The sequence below is a fragment of the Nesoenas mayeri genome (assembly GCF_963082525.1).
Source record: "Nesoenas mayeri genome assembly, chromosome: 4".
Taxonomy (NCBI): Eukaryota; Metazoa; Chordata; class Aves; order Columbiformes; family Columbidae; genus Nesoenas; species Nesoenas mayeri.
The window spans coordinates 28,489,460-28,509,679 of NC_137540.1; the positions used below are offsets into that span (position 1 = coordinate 28,489,460).

The 20,220-nt window shown below is 41.9% G+C and overlaps 1 protein-coding gene across 17 annotated transcripts in view; it reads left to right on the top strand.

The window, feature by feature from the left end:
- The window catches only part of ADGRL3 (adhesion G protein-coupled receptor L3), a gene marked incomplete at its 3' end in the record, with an annotated part of 226,145 nt that overhangs the window by 126,189 nt on the left and 79,736 nt on the right, over window positions 1-20,220 (top strand). For all 17 annotated transcript variants that reach the window (XM_080343264.1, XM_080343265.1, XM_080343267.1 and 14 more), the window contains one exon: window positions 3,437-3,517. In XM_080343264.1, coding sequence (XP_080199390.1) covers window positions 3,437-3,517 — 81 coding nt within the window. The remainder of the gene's footprint in view (window positions 1-3,436; window positions 3,518-20,220) is intronic.

Consider the following 20,220-nt stretch of genomic DNA (forward strand, 5'->3'; position numbering starts at 1 on the left):
AAGTATAATTCTTCTGTAATGATATTAGTAAAACTGTCAGTATGTTTTCTGAGAGTTTTCGTTAGAATGCTGAAGGACGTGCTCCAGCATACCTGGTGTGTTTGCCCATCCCATTGTTATTTAAAAAAAAAAAATAGTTGAAGCACTGAAATTAAGTCTCAGGAACTGATGTGCGGTTTCACAGTTATTAACTAAACTTGTTAGTGGTGCAAGCAAGTGGGTAAACAGAAGGAGGGAGCCAGTCCCCAGCATTGCCAGAGCTTTAGGAGGCAAGTCAAAAGATGTTTAGGAGGTCTCTTACCAAGTGTTTTTTAAATGTGGTCATTTTTGGTGTTTGTTCGCTTTGCTTTCAGGGGTTTGAATCTTCTAGGTTTATGTTTTCTGCTCAGGTTTTCTCTGTGACTGTTCATGGTAAAATTTCAGGGAGAAAATAAGGAGGGCTGCACTGTTAGATGCTACAAGAGGTGGATATGTTTCCAAAAAGGATCAAGGGAAAATGATTTTAATATATGATGAGACTGCTTTGTTGCTACGTTCCTTGGTTAGTCCATGCAGTTGCAGATTTTTTTCTGTAATTTTATAGTGGCATCTATAGATAACTACATAACTTAGAGCAGATTTTTTAAGACAGGCAGATGTTTATTTTCCTTCTGTAAGCATCCAGATTCCTTAAAATAAAAAATAAAAAATCCCTTAGGCCAAGCTATTATGTTTCCTGCAGTCCTTGGAAAACATAGTCTTTGCTCTGTTAAGTTATTGGCTTTTTCAGATGTGTTGCATCTTTTATGTGTCAGACCTCAAAATCATGGCGAGCCACGCATGCTTTCTAACCCTCAAGTGTCCCCTGTGTTTCCTCTGCCCAAGAAAGGCCACATCACCAGGTAGAGTTTCAAGGTCATATGTGTATTTTGCTTGCAAAATTGCTGCTACCAAACATGTCTCTTTTACCCTTCTCTGAACCTGCTCCAGCACCTCAAGGTCTTTCTTGTCGTGAGGGACCCAAAACTGACCCAGGATTTGAGGTTTGGCCTCACCAGGGCCCAGTCCAGAGTATGGTCGCTACCCTGGGCCGGCTGGCCACACCAGTGCTGGTACAAGCCGGGATGCTGGTGGCCTTTTTGGCCACCTGGTCACATGCTGGCTCATGTGCAAAGCAGACAAGGACTGACCCAGGGTTGTCCTACAGCATCAACCAGCTGGCCACTGGACCTCGCCAGCAAGAGAAATAAGGGAAACAGAGCTGTAGTGATTAGATAAAAAAATTGACAACTTCATTGTAGGTTGCTTTGATGATTACATTTGATTGCTGTTTGCTTTTCTACCTGAGAGCCGGCTACGGAAACACCAGATGGTTGTGATCGGGATGGGATTTGGAGAAGGCCATGCAATCTGTTCTGATACGAGGCCTGCCCAACTTTCCATCAGCAACAGAGACATCTAGACCTTTGGTATTTTGTCAGAAGGAGGGTATTTGCCTTTTTTTTTTTTTTTTTTTAATCTTTGTAAAATAACTAAAAAGGCTAATAAAAACAGCTGAAGGTCCGGGCGATTTGGAGAAGATGTTGAGCGTTTCTGCTGTCTCTTTTTTACTTTAAGGCTTTCACATTTCCTTTTTTAAGTATTTTTTCTGCAGTAGATGGAACTTGGGAGAATGTCTCAATCCTAGAAGCAAGTCTCAGTCCTTAAAGCTAGGGCTTGAAACAAGCACCCAAAATGGCAAAATCTACACAAAAGGGACTGGGAGTTGGCGTTGCTTGGCAAAACTTGTCCTGTCAGTCTTTGTGACTTGACTTTTGAGCTGTACCAGTTATATCAGCCTCAAAATCTTGCATAGATCCATTGGGTAAAATTGGGGTTTTTAATGCAGTCAGTGGCAAAACTTGCAATGCTGTAAGGCCAGAAAATGAAGCACAACAATTGTTTGCACTGCTTTTTTATAGAGAGAATATTAAAACCCCAAATTTGATTTATCAGCATCATGAGAAGCATACAGGAATCTAGTTGGCTGTTTTTTGGAAATAGTGTATTTTGCATCAGCAGCAAGTAGATAAAAGCTTTCAGTGAATTGTTTCATTTATCACAGGAGAGCATTTGATGCTGCTGCTTCCTCCATATTAGGTAAAAGCTTTTATAAAACATTCATAAACTTCTGTAGTTATTACTGACTTGTAATAAATGTCTAAACAAACTCACAGATGTTTTGTGGTCTTTAATATATTGTGTCTGGATCTTTACTCCAGCCTAGCCCTTTAAACCTGCAGAATCATTCTTTTTTTGTATTTGGGATCACCTGGTCCCAAGAAGATGAAGTGATAAAATAAGCTTTTTTTAAAAAAAGAAAAAGGCGTGTTAGCAATGAGTGTCTGCCTGTTTCTGCTGCAGAACAGAGCAGCTATTAAATGATGACTTGTGCTCACTAATGACATCAAATGGATTTATAACATGTGAACGAGAAAAGGAAAGCAGGATAGCTTGTCATTAGCTATGGGTTTGCCTGAAGCAGATTTCCCATGTTAAAGCACTTAAAAACAAATGCAGAATTTATGATGTGTCAGTAGATTTTAAACCTGAATAATGTCCAGTTGTTGTAACGGCTAATAATGCAAATTACCTGAGTCAGCCTCAGCATAGAGTGGTAAATATATCCTGCCCATTCAGACACACTTCTTTCTTCCCTGCCCCCCCTTTCCCATTAATATTTTATCCCCCTGAAGAGATGTTCTGAACATATTATGTGCACCAGCATACCGTGCTCATGGTATTTCTGGATGTCGTTACAGAGAAGCCCAAAGACTATACCACTGCCTGTGATGCTCACTTGGGAATTGCTTGGAGCAACAACAGCAAGTGTCAACAGGGAGCCATATTAATTATTTGTAATGTGCCTCATAAGAGGAATCAACGTCTTTTACTGCAGCACAAATATTACTTGAAACAGGAAGGTTACTCTAGCTGTTACCATAATCTATGTGTCATTAACTTTCTGGGCTTAGAAAAAGAGATTAACAACCCTGTAAATTGTTACAGTAAATAGATGAATTACAACAACATGTTTTTATTATAAATAAAAGTTTCTCGATAGAGTTATTCCAAATTACTGGAGAAGAACTGGGTCTTTAGTAAGTGGGAAAACTGTACAGTGCTGTTGGGAAACAAATAGCTTCCACTCGGGTGAAAGCAACACTGAGTTCCACAAAACAGTATCTGGTATGACTAAAGTTCAGCGTAGTACCTATGTCTGCATGGAAAAAGCAAAAGAGATAGTTCAACTTCTCTTCAGGTATATCCACAAAATGGAAGTTCACTATAAAAAGTGCACAATGAAACAAAATACTTGCCAACCTGTTTTGAATCTGGTGCTGTAAAAATGCTGTATGTTTAATGATAGCCCTGAGACATCTCTGTAGGAAACACTAAACCACTTGTTTGTCCACAGGGCAGGCTCACCACGGACAGGTTTCCTACATGGCCCCACCAATCCACCTCGATTCAGACCTGGAGAGACCGCCATCCAAGGGTGAGTGATGAAGGCTCCTTGCATATGCGTTGCAGACCAGCCATAAGCAGGAGCGTTGATCGTTTGTTTGCTCATAGAGCTTCTGCAGCAAAGTTGCCTGAGATAGGTGCCTCTGTCAAATGGTGCAAGTGAAGTGATAGAAACATGGGCCCTTGATTTCTCAGCCCTGTTTGGAGGATCCCTCCCCTGGTTGTGTTGAATGAACCCCCAGTTTGTGCCCCCTGGGACCAGAGCAAGCATCCGTACTGGTGCAGACTTCTACACCTCTCTTTGGTCCTTCTAATTAGGTTGTCACTATTCAGATCAGATTTCAAAATTACCTTCTTGGAATGGATAATAGCAATGTCTTTAAGTTAAAAGCAAACAGAGATCTGGAGGGATTTCTTGTTCAGCTCCAGAAATGTGTACAAATACCAAACAAGGAATGTTGTGGAAGAAGAGAATGGGAGGAAAAGTGGTAGATGCCCCATCCCTGGAGACATTCCAGGCCAGATTGGCCTCTGAGCAACCTGATCTGGGGGAAGATGTCTCTGCTCATGGCAGGGGCTTGGACTAGATGAGCTTGGAAGGTCACTTCCAACCCCATTTTATGAATCTATAGAAAGAGGACAGCTGAATCGTGGTAGCAGGGAGATGCACCATAGCTTAGGTTTGGTGTTTTTCCTTTCTCATCTCCTCCAAAGGGTGCTACAGCTGCAGGAAGAGTTCAGGGTTGACTTCGACAGTGATTGTCACCATTCTGCCCCAGCTGTGAGTACATTTGTGTGCGCCTGTGTTATCTCTAAGTGCTCACAGCTGAAAAATACATGTTAATGAACAATTAATCTGGATAGGCACACCATCATTATGTCATATGGAGAAAACTGTCTTCTAAATTTCATGTTGTTATCCATCTCTCATATTCCGGGAGGCAGAAGAACCTTTGTGTTGGTGCATTGCAGCTGCAACGGCAAGCATATCCCTGCTCCTCCAAATCGCCCAAGGACTTTGTGGGCTAAAGGAAAATGTACTGTTAAAGCTCTTGGCTTGAAAGGCTCCATAATTTTGAGTGAGCTTTTCCATCAGCGTCCAGGTGGCTGGATCTGTAACTTGATCAAGTAAATATTTGCTGGGTTTTTTCTCCTGTAAGTGTAATGTGCATTTTCTTAGCTGATGCCGTAACAAAAATTGAGGGGTTGATTCTTGCTGCACAGTAGCAGCCTCAGCACAGTTATTCCTTGGTTGTTCCTCTTGCATCTCTCCAAGGTGGAGCCTTGTGCTGGGTGACTGAGCTTGGGCCCAATTCACAATCCTCTCTCCAAATCTGGCCATAGGAGTTGCGCCGATCACGTGCAGACTCCTGGTAGTCCACAACCTCCATTCAGCTTTGGGTGAATTACCGTGCAATTCAGCACTTTTGGGATTGTTAGCTGCTTCTAAGTCAGTTGAAAACCTCCAGTTTTGCAGTAAAATTTGCCACCTAGATCAGTATTGCCACGGTCAACGTAAACCACTACTGCTGTTGCCTTGATGCTCTTGGTTTCCCTTCCATATTCCCCCTTGCACTGAGCTGGTGCTGGTCAATGTTGCGCTTAGAGTGGCAAAAAGAAGATGACACTTTACAATTTTAATGGAAATGGGACCAGGGTAGTGATATAAAAACATCTTGCCTTCCTATATTAAAAAAACAATTTTAAAAACAATATTAAAAAAACAATACAGATTTAGTGCTGCTGTGGCTCTATGCAGTTCTGTGCTGGTGGATTTATTTGTAACTGTCTTTTCCTTCTCCTTTTTAAAAATTGTATTGCTGGTGACATTTACACACATTTTTTATGCATTGCAGGGCATTTTTACCTGCCTTTCAGAGTCCTGATACTAGTAGTGAATAGAGCATAAACTCTAGTAGTTTACTGGTACATTAGTGTCATCATACATTACAGGGTAATTACTATGAGCCACTGCTCTGGATAGTAACACAGTAATGACACTGTGAGTCACTTAATAGAAATCAGGCCATGAATCGGCATTTTTTATCACGACACTTTTTATTCCCTACCCCTTTTTTAATTTGAGGGTGCTTGAAAATTCGTTCCACATATGAAGCAATCAGCTATTGTTTTTACACCTCCACTCAGTCTAACGACCCAGATGCAATGACGTGATTTTTACAGAACCATTTACTCCTTCCGTATGCAGAATAATTCCAGAGGTAGCTGAGACCTCAAGGGCTGATCTCATAGACTGAGGATCAAACCTATGTTCTAAAAATGAATGGCTGGTTACTGACTATAACAAGGAGTTCCACAGATGAGGATGATAATTATACTCTGGTTTAGAAAAGAGATTTTATGGAATTATCATATATAGCAATATAGAGTTTGGAGTCAAATTCTGCCAGGTACTAAACCACAGCAAATTGAACTCATTGGATCCACATACTAAAACTATTTATGAAGCTTTATAGGAGTAGATTTTAGTGTCTATATGTGGAATTACATTAAACATGAAATATATGCCTGGCATTTAAAGCTGAACAGCCCAAGCTCTGCACTCCTGGTGCAAGTTTTGGATGTTTTGCAAAGGTTTCCTACAAAGTTGAAGTTCTCTTGGAGATCATTACCCTTGAAGTCAGTGCATTTTCAAAATGTAGATTAGTAAGCAAAATGAGTTATTGGTCCCCAGTTCTAGAAATAAATAGCAATGAAAGGATGGTGTGAGAGGTTTTCTTTGGAAATCAGCATGAACTTTGATTTAAAGATGCCTTGAAATGTGATTTTTGTAGACTGTTTGAAGCTACCATAGGACCTGATAAGCTCAGAACGGACATAGACGTCCACCCAGGAGGTTGTTTTGACAACGGGTTTCATTTTCCACTGTACCGAGTTTTGCCATTCATCATCAGTAGTTGAAGATTTCACCTTCCTGACAGCAGCAACAGCTGGAAAGCAGGGCCAGCACCCTCAAGCACCACTAATCCACACTAAATGGGGCTGAAAAAAAAAAGCTGTAGAACCAGTTCAATGTGAGGAAGAAAGAGCATGGTGCTGCATCCAGCATGAAACCCTGCTCAAACTTCTTTGTTTTGGTTTGGTTTTTTTCCTTATTCCTTCCCCTTTTCTGCCAGACTAATTTTTGGCTACACTTCTCTTTCTGAAATATTTATAGGGCAAATAACTGTTTTAAATGAACAGATGGGGGAGACGTAAGACAAGCTGTTAAATTAATAAACATGTGTTGTGCTTTATCAGTAAGGGAGCTGATTTTGGCATTTCTTCTGGATGATTTGTATGGCCTATCACCATTGCACCTGGTGCAGGGACAAGAAATGGCCACTTAATAACCAAACAACGTGCAAACTCCTTCCATTATAACTTCATTATGTCAGATATAATTGTCTATAACTAGATTTCAAATCCATAATTTATGTCCAGCTTCCCTGTGGAATAGTGGCCATCTGAATGAATGGTCCCATTAATGGGAAGGAGTTTTTACTGTAACTTTTCCCCTCTTGGTACACGATCCATTTCGTCATCTGGTATTAATTCCATATCATTTCGGGGATGCACAAAAAATGCCTGGTATATTTATATTTTTGTAACAGGAGAAGAAGGCAAATAAATCACATTTCAGGTCTGCTGCTTTCCTAAGACGTATGCCCGCCGCCGCTTGCGTCCTTTGCCGTATGTGGCATCTTCCATGGTTGGACTCGATCTTGAGGGTCTCTACCAACCAAAATGATTCTATGATTCTGTGATTCTATAATTCTCTGGTGTTACATTGTACGGTGCCTATCTGTAGAAGTGCTCCTCGACGTATGTGATGAAGTATGTCATCATTACCTGAAAGGACAGATGAAAAATTATCCATTTAACACCATTTATAATAGTACATGACTTCTTAGTGTCTGATGATAGAGTTTCCCATTGCTAATACATAATTGTTTTAAGACTAGCCAGTGGATGGTTATGTTTACCTAACAGAATATTAATGTTTCCTAGACTTGTGACTTGGTTTTCTGAGTGGTATGTATGCTAAAATATTAACAGTGGTAGAATATCATATTACCTCTATCGCATCTTCTCCTGGAAAATATTTTTTGTAATTTTTTTTCATTTTCTGTGGTTTTTATTTTACAACTCTGAATGTCACAGCACTCAACTCTTGGAATCATCTTGGGTTGAATCAGAAATTGTTGCAAATGTGAGATTTCCACCCCAAAGTCAGTGGTCTGATGCCTTCTAAAACATTTGGTTTAGAGCCCACTTTGGCCCTTGAATTTCCTTAAACCAGATTGTTGAATTTTGATGCTCCCCTTTGTTTGTTGTTTTTTAAAGAGTTATTCTGGTTGTGGGATATTATCCATTCAGAGGGAGATATATCCCCATGAATTGGGTACCCTGCTCTTGAAAGGCACTTTTGGAAATCCCAGCCTTAATAAATGCAGTCTAAATGCTGATTAACAGATAAACATTATGGAGTCCCGTTGCTAAGATTGTAATTTGGCTCCCTCGTAAGAGGCCTCATAATTTAAGTCTTTCAGCCAGGTAAATTTGGCTTGATATGTGCAATATTTGCTCAGAAGAAAAGGACTGCTATCCTCTAGCTCCAAATGGTTTGTTATTGCCTTCACATTGGCTCAGTGTTGTTCATTCTCCTTGAAAACTTGCAAGAAGCAGTATTTAAAAGATCTCAATTGCCTTTGGGAAGAGGTATTAAGGTCAATTAAATATAATTTTAAGGGTTAGAGGGCCAGCATGCATGAGGGTGCAAGCCAGACCATGGGGCTGTTGGCCAAGGAGCTTTCAGGGATGGAGAGAACCAGCTAAACTTGGGGCAAGGAGAAAACTTTGCCCTCACCTAGCTGAGGATGCTGCCCTTTTTGCAGATGTAGTTTTGGAGAAAGTTGTTGGCGCTTGCTTCGTTAAAAAATTGTGACAATGATGGATGTGGTCATGGCAGTCTCTCCTTTAGATTTTCTCCAAGTCCAGGTTTTGTCTTTTATTTGATGAAGAATTTTGCTTTGTGCAGATGTGTGTGCATGCATGGATGTATTATACCCACAAATTGAGTAGTAAACATGCAGCAAAAATAATAGTGTTACTGAGTAAACAATTATGTTTCATTTTCTGGAATAAAAAGGAATATGTGCCCATAAATCTTCTTTTAAAAATACCTGTGTTGGAGAGTAAAAAGAAGATGAGGTTCCTAAATTCATGCCATGGAATCCTCTGTGCCCCTGAAGTGTTGCAACCTTATTCATATTTCATTGTGTTTCTAGATCAAGCTGCATTATTATGGGCGGCATTCCCCCGATGCTATAGCTGTTGCTAAGGAAAAGGTACACTATGTTAATATTTTGTGATCATAACTATGCAAACTGGGTTCTGTACATTGAAGAATTTAAGGGGCAGGGGGAGTGAAGTTAATGCACCATTTTGATTAGAGCTTCCACAGGTCATAGCTCACATTTTGAGGCAAAGCTTGAATTTAGGAAGGATTCGTACAGAAAATGTGGGAAAACCAAACAATTGAAAGAATTTGTTTAATGAACTTTAAAATTACTCAGCAGTAGGGATATGGACCCAGCACTGGAATCTGGCAGAAGCAAACGGAATGCTTTTAGCAGGCACATTCAGTGAAGAATTTCTCAGCCTTCTCGTACCTTAATGTGTTTTGATTCTGTAAACAGAGCATTCACCCCTAATTCCTATTTCCTTGGCCATTTCCAGTTCTGGTGTCTATGGTGTGATTTAGATACCTTCTGGTTCGATTAACATTAGGTTGATTCACTAAGAGCCTACGATCAAGTAGAACCCAACACAAGTAGTGAAGTAAAATGGCAACAAATAGCAAATTTAGCATATGGAATCAAAGAAAAGGCTGGAGTCACAAGCAAGACACTGATGTCCATGCTGATTATTTCTTTAAAAATACGCTCTATGCAGACTGTATTGATGAGGATTATAAAAATGTTTACCAAACAAGCAAAATAAACAAGGAAGGCTCTTGGCATCCCTCCCAAAGGAATGTTCTGAACCGAGCTTCTCCTTTCCAAAGTGTTTTCCTGTTAATACAGCTGCCAAGGCACGAAGCAGCCGGGGAAAGGGAGGATGAGGTGGCTGGGAGCTCAGCACAGTTCTGCTGTGATCAGCACAGCCACTTTTTCTCCCTTTTTGCTCAAACCTTGCATGATGGATTCTTTGACCCTTCATTTTTGGGAAAGTTAATATTACATTTCCTGGGAAAGGCTGTCATAATTCATGTTCTACCTCATTGAACTGCACCTGATAGTAAAATCCATCGAGAAGCACAGGCGCCTGGCCTGGAAAGTGTCACTCACTCCAGCAAATTAAATACGGTGTGAGACGAGATGGAAGGGTGTTTTACACTGGAGGAATGTGTTATAAAGAGGAAGAGGAAAGAGTGATGAGCTCCCAGGATGGGGTCAGTGGGAGAGGTACCTGAGGGTAAAGGCAGGAGCATGGTTTGGGCAGAGAGAGGATGCAGGCTATGGGATTTAGAGGGGAAGAAAGCAAGATGGCAAGGAAAAAAATGGGGTTTTAAAGAATGCTTTTATTATAACATATAGAGAGGTTTACAGTCCTTTAGCTTTGGACAGGTGAGGCTTTAACCCCCTCCAGAAAGTATGTGTGGACTAATCACATTTATATTCCATTTATATTCCATATATCCCCAGGCACGTGTTCCTACCTGCTTGCTTTTCCCCAGCTTTTGCACCGAGTTGCTGTGGTTTAACAGCAAAAATCCAGATATTTCCTTCAGCATTGTTAACCACTCCTGACATCCCCTCTTGGCATTAACATGGAGCTCAAGCCCAATGTCTAGAGCAGCATGGCATCCTTTTCCATTTGTTAAATCTGTTGAAGTCTCCTTGTCAGAGCTGTTACCGAAATCTTCAGCTCCTGGCCCTTTCTGATTGGCATAGCTGTGTTACTGGCTCCCTAAGCCACGGGCAGGGATCTTTACAGTCCTTGGCCCCTCCATAATCCACTTTAAAATGTATGTGCCCCACCATTGCCTGAAGTTTTTGCTCATCTTTAAAGCGCACTGCTTCTCCGCATTGTGTTTGGTTAAATAACTGCAGCTTGGTGTAGATATTTCGTATATGAGCTGACAGGGTTGACACTGTATTTTGCCATTATTTGTTTAATTAGCTGGAGCTCTTTGGGGAGAAGTTTATGAAATGGCATACTCCCAAAGTCTAAGTTAAATCTGTTCTGCCTTTTTTTCTCTTTTGATGAAGAGCTGGAAATGCAAAGCATTAAAAAAGGTACAAATTAACAGAAAGCAACAAAAACCGTTGTGGTAATGGGCAGTGCCTCAGTAACAAACTTGCCCAAATACAGAATGGAAATTACGATGACTGAAATGACCTACATTGAATTTTGCAATCCATTGCTAGTGAAATTAGTACATTCCTTCTGTTTTGTTTGCACAGACAATTACAAATTAGATCCAGAAAACACACTCCCAGAGGTGTGGTTTGGGTTTTAAGAAAATGCCGGCATGGGAATGTGGAAAGCATGTTAGTGCAAAGCATTTTAGCTCCATTTGCAGTCTGTGGTGCTGGCTCGAAGCTACAAGTCTTGCAAAAATCGAGTAGAAGTGGAAAAGAAGAAAAAACTTGGGAGGAAAGGCAACACAGGAGAAAACAAAGAGCTGTGCGAACAGCTCATTAGTACAGATCGCACTCGGCAGCGCGAGTGTTAGTGAGTAGCAGGGACAGAGGAATTGAGCAAGGAAGGTTCTCCCACCCACCCAAACTGTATCTTTGAATATTTCCAAACATGAAGGTTGGTTTTTTTTGAGGTGATTTTCCTTTCCAAAATGGTTTCTCAGTCCTGGGGCCCAGAGGTCGATGCAGGATGAGGAAAGGTTGTAGCCACAAGTTTCAGAAAATGGGATTTTACTCTGGGTGCTTGGCCAGTGGTACTTGTGAAGGGGCTAAGCTGTAATTTCTGGCAGCGTTTGAAGTATCTCCTGATTTCGAGGATGGTAGGATGGGGCAAGACCAAGCATTAATAAGGAAGAAATTCAAATTCTTCCTATGAGGGTGGTTATGAACAGGCTGCCCAGAGCAGTGGTGGTTGCCCCATCCCTGGAGACATCCCAGGCCAGACTGGACAGAGCTTTGAGCGACCTAATCTGAGTGAAGATGTCCCTGCTTATGGCAGGGGTTTGAATTAGATGAGCTTTCATGTCCCTTCCCACCCAAAACATTCTATGATTCTCTAGTGTTCTGCAAACACAGAATCACAGAATCACAGAACATTAGGGATTGGAAGAGACCTCGAAAGATCATCTAGTCCAGTCCCCCTGCTGGAGCAGAAACACCTAGATGAGGTTACACAGGAATGTGTCCAGTCAGGTTTTGAATGTCTCTAGAGTAGAAGACTCCACAACCTCCCTGGGCAGCCTGTTCCAGTGCTCTGTTACCTTCACTGAGAAGAAGTTTCTTCTCAAATTTAAGTGGGACCTTTTGTGTTCCAGTTTGTACCCATTGCCCCTTGTCTTATCATTGGTTGTCACTGAGAAGAGCCTGGCTCCATCCTTGTGACACTCACCCTTTCTAAATCTGTAAACATTAATGAGGTCACCCGTCAGTCTCCTCTCCTCCAAGCTAAAGAGCCCCAGCTCCCCCAGCCTTTCCTCACAAGGGAGATGCTCCACTCCCTTAGTCATCTTTGTTGACCTGCGCTGCACTCTCTCCAGCAGTTCCCTGTCCTTCTTGAACTGAGGGGCCCAGAACTGGACACAATATTCCACATGTGGTCTCACCAGGGCAGAGTAGAGGGGAAGGAGAACCTCTCTCGACCTAATAACCACCCCCCTTCTAATCCACCCCAGGATGCCATTGGCCTTCCTGGCCACAAGGGCACAGTGCTGGCTCATGGTCATCCTGCTGTCCACCAGGACCCCCAGGTCCCTTTCCCCTATGCTGCTCTCTAATAGGTCATTCCCCAACTTATACTGGAACCTGGGGTTGTTCCTACCCAGATGCAAGACTCTACACTTGCCCTTGTTATATTTCATTAATTTTTTCCCTGCCCAACTCTCCAGCCTGTTCAGGTCTTGCTGGATGGCAGCACAGCCTTCTGGCGTGTCAGCCACTCCTCACACCTCAGCTTCCGAGTTATTATTTGGATGTGTCACAAAAACAGCCTGTGCCCCAAAATCCTCACTTCTCACAGGACTCCAGTATATAAACCAGCATCTCTTGGACTCCTACACCAAAGAGTTGTAAGTTACAAGCAGCTTTTATTGACCATAATTGCACTTGAATTAACTAACTGCCTGTGTATCTGGTGGCTCCTGCAGCCTCGACATCCCTCCCGCAGCCCTGGAAGCCTCCTTGCTTTGCCTCTCAACACTTCCTGTGCCAGGAAACTTCGGAGGGCACAGCTCTCTTGGCGTCACTCTAAAATAACTTGGCAAGTAAGCTCTGGAGGCTTAAACTCTTGCCCCAGCTGGGATACATAATGATCTAGCTGCCTACACTCTTTGATCTTCCCTTTGATCTCTGATTTTCAGAGAGTTATTGTTTGTTTACACACTGGAAAAAAAGGGGGAAATCTATTTTTTTTTTTAATGAGACTTGGAAATGATTTGCAATTTTGCAGGCAGGGCTAGGTTGCAGCCTGGGCTCTGCTCTCAGTGTCCTGAGGGTAGTAGTGCCTGGCAAAGTACAGCATACATAGAATTTGCTGCTTAAATCTTTAAATAAGCTAATATTGATGAAATAGCTCTGAGTTTTCTGTAGACACTTTTCCAAAGGAAAGGTAATTCATTCGGTTACAGCCACAGCCCCAAGCACAGGAGAACCACAGCGTTGTTATTGAGGCTGCATCCCTCAACACTGCTTTTGTCCTTTTATTTCTTTTCTCGGGATTTGTTCACAACGCCGCTGTTATGCAAAGCATGGTATTACAGGATGAGCTAATCACATAGTGAGATTTAAGCTGCAGCAGAAGGAAGCATGGTACATGATCCATTTAAAATTATGAGTATAGCTAAAATTTGCAGATTTGAGAGTGCACAGACCGTAATATATTGCAGGGCATCCATCCTTAGAAGGATGGGTTCAGATCTGTAGAGCTTTTCAACCTTCATGTATGAAATCACTTTAGTGCTTGGGTTTCTCATTTGACTTTCTACTCTGATTGTGACCACGTTTCAATAATGTCAGAGCAGAAGTTGGTTGTATTGGACTTAATTTTGTCCACAGGAAGATATTCATTGCCTTGAAAAATGATGTAATTCCCAAGCAGAAAGAGATGGGCTTCAAGTCAAACCTGGTCTCTGGCATCTTGGTTTTTAATATGCTGGGCTGAAAAATAGTAGGAAATGGTAGAAATTGCAAGGTGGAAGTGGATTTAAATGGCAATAATCTCTAACCTTGCTGCAGGGAAAGAGCTGTAAATGCTGCTCTCTCTCGGCTCTTGCCCTGCTGTAGGTTGTTGCTCTGCTTTGCTTTGATGGTATTTCACCTTGTCTTTAAGTGGAAAAAGGTAAAAAATTACAGGGAAAAGACAGTTATGTAGCACTGTGGAAAAAAAAAAATAAAGAAGAGGGCCTATCCAGACACCTCATGTGCGACTCATCTAGTTGACCACATTCTGGCTTGGAGCCTCCTCACTGCCACACTTTCATCTTAAAAACCAAAGCAGGAGTCTCCGCCTTGTAAAGAAGTATTTAAAAAACCAAACAAACAAACAAAATAAAACAACGTTGCTCAAATTTTCTGGTTGCCATGGTTTTTGGGGACTATGATATTCACTGCGTGCTAGAGATTGAATACAGACATAGCTAATTTCACCTGGAAGAAGTGTTGGGATTTTATTTTCTTTATTAAGTGAAGATGTTGTCTCTTTGTTCTCAGCCCACAGTTTCGGGGCCTTAAAATCTGCCATTAACTAAAAAAAGACAACTGTTTTGTACCTGCACGCACATTTTATGAAGATTTTTTCTCTTACCCTACAAAGTGTTTTTGGGGGGGAAAATAGATAACTGGAATCCAGGAGAGACTGTGCAAGTCAGAACAGCCTCTGGAGACAGCAATAGGGATAACTAATTCATTTTGATTTTAGTTTTGCTGAATCTTCCTTTTCTCTGCTAAAAGACACATTTACTTTTGCCTTTGACACCTCTAACCATTTGCCACCCCAGCAGAAAGGGAGGGTAAAAGTATCTTGATGATAATTTGGTGGTGCTTCACACTAACTGTGCAGAGGCATAAAAAAATTACTAGATGAGGTGCAGAAAATCTGTCTGTACATCTGTAAAAAACGCGCGTTTTCTGCATCTCCTGATTTCCCATTGTCCATAGTCATTAACAGAGAGGAAAATGGATGAATTAGCGCTCAGATCTACCCAGCTGTTTTGCCAGCTTCCCCAAGCTGCACATGCTGAGGCTGCTGAGGATATTTTCACTTGTAAAGAAATTTAAAAAATAAAGTTTCTGTTATCTCTTCCCTTCCTGTTGTAGTCTCCTGAGGCCGGGGGGCCCACTGCTAGATTTTTTGCTTGCCCAAAGCCCGGGCCGGATCACGTGGCTGCCTTCCAACCAAGATTTTCTACCAAAAAGTGCCTTTTGCAGGGATCCTTCTGCTTCTTCTCCAAATGCTTCCTGGAGCTTCAGCTGCCAACTTCTTGTGTTTAGGGGGTAATTTTTCCGATTGGACCTGCGCTGAGCTCTGCTTGCTAACAGAGCACATGCAAAAATAAGTCTCTAGGTTAACAACAGGAGACTTTTGAACTCAGAAGAGCAGTGGGAAAGCCTTGAGCCCACTGCAACTGTGTAATGATTTGGGATACAGAGAGCAAGGCTGCACGGGTTATTATATTTATACAGTGGACAGCTTTCCTGGGAAAGGGACTTCTTAAGCTATTCCTTTTCTCCCTTTCTGCTGCTCAGTGCTGCTGATTACAAGGGGTTCTCCTTGTATTATTACAGATATTAGCTATTTAGGCACTAGAGATAGCTCACACAGCTGAAAACGGAACTTATCTCTGATTAAAATTTAATTGCTCCCAATCTTCCACTAGTTACTCACATTAAGTTTCACACCATCAAAAAGCGCTCATCAACCAGTGTCGGATTTAACAGGAATTTGGCAGATGTTAGTGAAGTGCTGGAGGAAATCCAAACCACAAGATCTGTGGCATATCATATGGTTGAAAATTTGTTGGCAGCTGAAAGGAAAAAAAAAAAAAAAAGTCACATGCAAACCTGGAAATAGCAAGAATAGCAAGAACTGGACACCAGTCTTTTGCAACTAGACAGCCAAAAGGTTGGATTTTCATCTCCAATGTCTGGAAGACCAGCATAGATCAAGAGTGTTGGGTGTCTTGGTGAGGGGTGAAAGCAGCAGATTTTATATTATTGGCTTTTAGAGTGCTTTATGTGAGGAACATTGGTATCTCTATGGAAATCTTAAAAAAAAAAAAAACCAAAACAAACAACAGTCTGTTCTGAGACAATTTAGCAAATTAGCTATGTTTTATAAAACTTAGGCTTTCGTCACAGATTTTCTCTTTTCTTGAGCACATTCATTCAGAAACAGGGTCCTTGTAATTTATTTCTGTTACATATTCGTTGCCTGTGGCGTTGTCATCTTCAGCACTTCTTCTGTCACCAGGAGCTGCTCCTGGTGCAAAGAGAGGACAAGCACGAGTAGCTAGCAAGGTGGGAGAAAGCTCCGTCCATTTTTTAATAAGTATTATGAAATATTTTTTTTGGTAAATGTGACTTATATCGACGTGTCAGTGCGTGGTATTATGGCAGCACAGAAGTGAGGTGAGGCTCTTCTCAGTCAAACAGGAGCTGAATTAAAATCTTAGGATGGCACAAGTCCTTTTCAAATAAATGCTTAGTTGTCTGTAAAAAGAAATGTGCCACGCTTCATGATTTAGTGTCTGTGATGTTTTAATGCATGCAAGTATCTTGCCAGTGGTTGTAGCAGGAGCTTGTCTGGCAAAACGTAAATCTCACCTTAAGCCTTTTTCAATTGAAACAGTGTTGGAGGAGTTTGCACAAAACATTAAGTCTGATTCACCCCATGTTGGGACTGAGCTGATGGGCAGGGACATAAAGCAGGACCTGCCTTGTGCTGTTGCAGAATTTGATCCTTTATATATGATTTGTTCTTCAGTATATAGCCAAATGAGTTTCATGTGCTCTTGTCCTCTGTAATCCCACCTGGGTGTGGAAGATCTCTGTTGCTTGGGAGAGACACTGAATCCCTGTGTTAATCCTGACTCATCTTTTGGGTCTGAGCTGGCTTTTCTTCATCTCCTGGGGAGTCTGGGAGCCAGTGAGGATTTAAAAGTTTGGGTCTGTGGCTGGGAAATGAGTTCGGTCCCTGCTAGGCTCTTAAGCATTGGCTTAAATAACCTTAAGCCTAGGTTTAAAAGCTGTACTGAATTGGGGACTATATGCTGCCATGCTCTGCACTATGAGGTTGCTCAGTTTAGGATGTGGTAGTTTTTTCTTTATGTAACATCTCATATTGTTACTCACAATTATGCAGTTTTTATAGAAAAAAGACAAATTAAAATACTTCAAAAAATATTGATCTTTGTAGTTTCAGTTACAAAAGCCATCAGCGCTCCATTTCCCATAGTATTTCATGAAGATTTATAGAGTATCTTGTGCAAAGCAATTCGGAAATACATAGTAATACTGTTTCCAGCAGTGAAACTCCTTCAAAAGCTGATAAGAAAGGAGTTTGTTTTTGTTGTGGGTTTTTTTTTTGAGCACCAAAGATGCAATTAATTATAGCAGTTGATGCTCATCAAGATGCAGTCAGGATTTTGGAGTTAACTGGGGCCTTACTAATGTTCATAAATATATAAAGGGTGAGTGCCATGAGGATGGAGCCAGGCTCTTCTCGGTGGCAAACAATGATAGGACAAGGGGTAATGGGATCAAGCTGGAACACAAGAGGTTCCACTTAAATTTGAGAAAAAACTTCTTCTCAGTAAGGGTGACAGAACACTGGAACAGGCTGCCCAGGAAGATTGTGGAGTCTCCTTCTCTGGAGACATTCAAAACCCACCTGGACATGTTCCTGTGCAACCTCACCTAGGCGTTCCTGCTCCAGCAGGGGGATTGGACTAGATGATCTTTTGAGGTCCCTTCCAATCCCAAACATACTGTGATACTGTGATACTCTTTTAGGGTTTTGTTAGACCTGGCCTGACACATGCAGCTTGATGAGGTTGGACTCAGGAGTCAGCACTGAGCCTGCACTAGAGGAGGATGAAACTCGAAGGCAAAATAAGACTGAGACCCCTGAATAACCTGATTCTCCAAAGGGCTGAGCATAAGGCCCTGCTTTTTTAGGGCAAGGGGAAATACTGCTTTCTTAGTACTTTTGCAAATCAGGCCACCTGTTCGGAGACTTAACACTGGGACTTATGAAAATCTTGACCTGAATGTTGTGTTTGCTTTTTTATTTTTTCCTATGGGGAAACGTACAAACTGCAAAAATTAAGGGAAAGGGTAGCCTGTCCCCACATTGCATCTGCTGCTGCTCACCTAACCTGGGCCACCAAGGGAGGTGTGGAATTAATATTTCAAAGAGAAACCTGAGGATGCCCTGCAACAAGAAAGGTTTAAAAAAGGCTTTGTTGTGCTCACGTCGTGCTGCATGGCAGGGAGGGATGGACGACATGGGTAATTGTGCTGACATGGCTGATATATCGTCAGGAATCAACTGGAAAGTTGTGTTTGATGACATGAATTCTGGCCTAAGAAGGTTGCTCTTGGCTTGAAGATGGGTTAATAGAGGACTGAGTGTCTCATAATTTACTTTTCTGCTAGTATGCTCAGTTATTGTTGGCAAAAACAGGTCTTTACCTACAGTTCTGATAGAGCATATCTAATTTCAAGAAGCTCAAATCTCAAACATTTTTATGAGTATCAATTTTGGTTTTCATTTGTCTTCAAAAGAATCACTTTTCTAGGATACCAGTCATATTGAGACAGGTGTTTTGAGTGCATATCTTCTATCATGTCCTTTTTCATCTACTGTTTGATCAGATGCAGTTAAGTCTAATTGTAATTTGTTTTATGGAAGAAGAAGAATATATACAAATAAATGCACACAAACACAGCTAGTTCATCTGGCAGCTCTGGGGCTGGGGGAATGTATGTTGTTTCCACCCTGCAATCAGACTTTAGCTCTACCCCACTGGTTATGCCTCTCCAGAGGTGGAGAAAAGTGGTAATTCAGCAAATACTGCCACTGGGATATAGCACATCAACCAGAAAAGCGGCTTTTTCTCCTTCCCTTCCTATACCCTGCCACATTGGGTTCTGCAGGAGGGAAGATGTGCCTCAGAAAAGCACGGATGTGCCTCAGAAAAGCAATTTATAAACCCCCTTGGCATTTTCTTCTGCCTGATAGGATGACCCTAAGTGGTACAATGACATCCTGCATCCCAAGCTAATCCTTAAAATCAATTACAAATGAGAGTTGAAGGCACCACCCCACACTATGTTGTGGCCACTGAAGCTTTGTGGCTGGGGAGGTGGTCAGATGGCCACAGAGGTATCCAAAATTGTTGGTGTTGGGAGTATCCTTGAATATTAATTGGAAGAGGAAGGAATTGTGAAGCCATGTTCGTCCTTGTCCTTGGCTTCATGCTCATTTTACACCATCTGCATCCTCTTTCTTTGCTCCCCGGCACTGTCCCATCTCATGCAAGGCATTCTCGGGCTGGCCTCGATTGGTGCTGCTGTGGTTTTTCATTTAGACGAGCACCCCATTGTGGACTTGGGCCTGGGCTTGACAAAAAGGGGCACATAATTTTCTGTTACATTGCTCTTGGAGCCCTGCATGCTTTAGCTGGCAAACAGATTGTCCAACCTCCTTGAACACTGTTTGCTCAGAGTGTAAGAGAGGAAAGAAATCTACTATCTGCTTTTAGATTCAGCTCCTTCCGTATGTGTTTTGTTCCGTTTTCTTTGCACAACACTTAAGATTTCCTTTCAATTAAACCATACTCAGCTGAAGTTGCTCCGGCAGATTTCTTACCCAGTGAGTGCTTGCTCATATAGATGGAGAGCTGATTTTTCTCCTTATCTCCACCGATTTCCATCAGGGTTGGTGAATAATAGCTCATCTTGGGTACAAACATCCCCATCCCCAACAGAACAGGCTGAAAGTCCTTTTTTGGGTCAGCATGCACCCAAGAGGTGGCTCATAGTGAGCAGAACATGCTGCTCTTGGAGATGCTCCTGAGTTTCTTCAGTATGGGACACACGTTGTTATTACTGCAGATGAAATCTCAACTGGGAAGAATCACTCACATTGCCATCCCCAGAGCTGGAAATGTTGCTGAAATAAAGTAGTGTCTCCCTTAGTTCCAACACGTTGCCTTGTTGGAGCCGGACTGACCAGACGTCTGGGTCTCCAGAAGGTTTCTGGTCACTCTGCTGTGGACAAAGAGTTGGAGACAGCGATGGTTTAACTGAATCAGTGTCACTGCTTTAGCTCAAATATGAAGTTTAATAAGGGAAAATAACAGCTTAATTTGGAAAGGCACCTTATAGGCTGGGGAGACTGACCTTGTAGGAGCAACTGCTGCCAAGAGGATTAGGGAGTTATGCTCAGAAATGTTCTATGGATGTGCCAAGCTTGGCATGGACAAAAGTGGTCCCTTTGGCCTGATAGCTTCAGATGAGGAAATTCCTT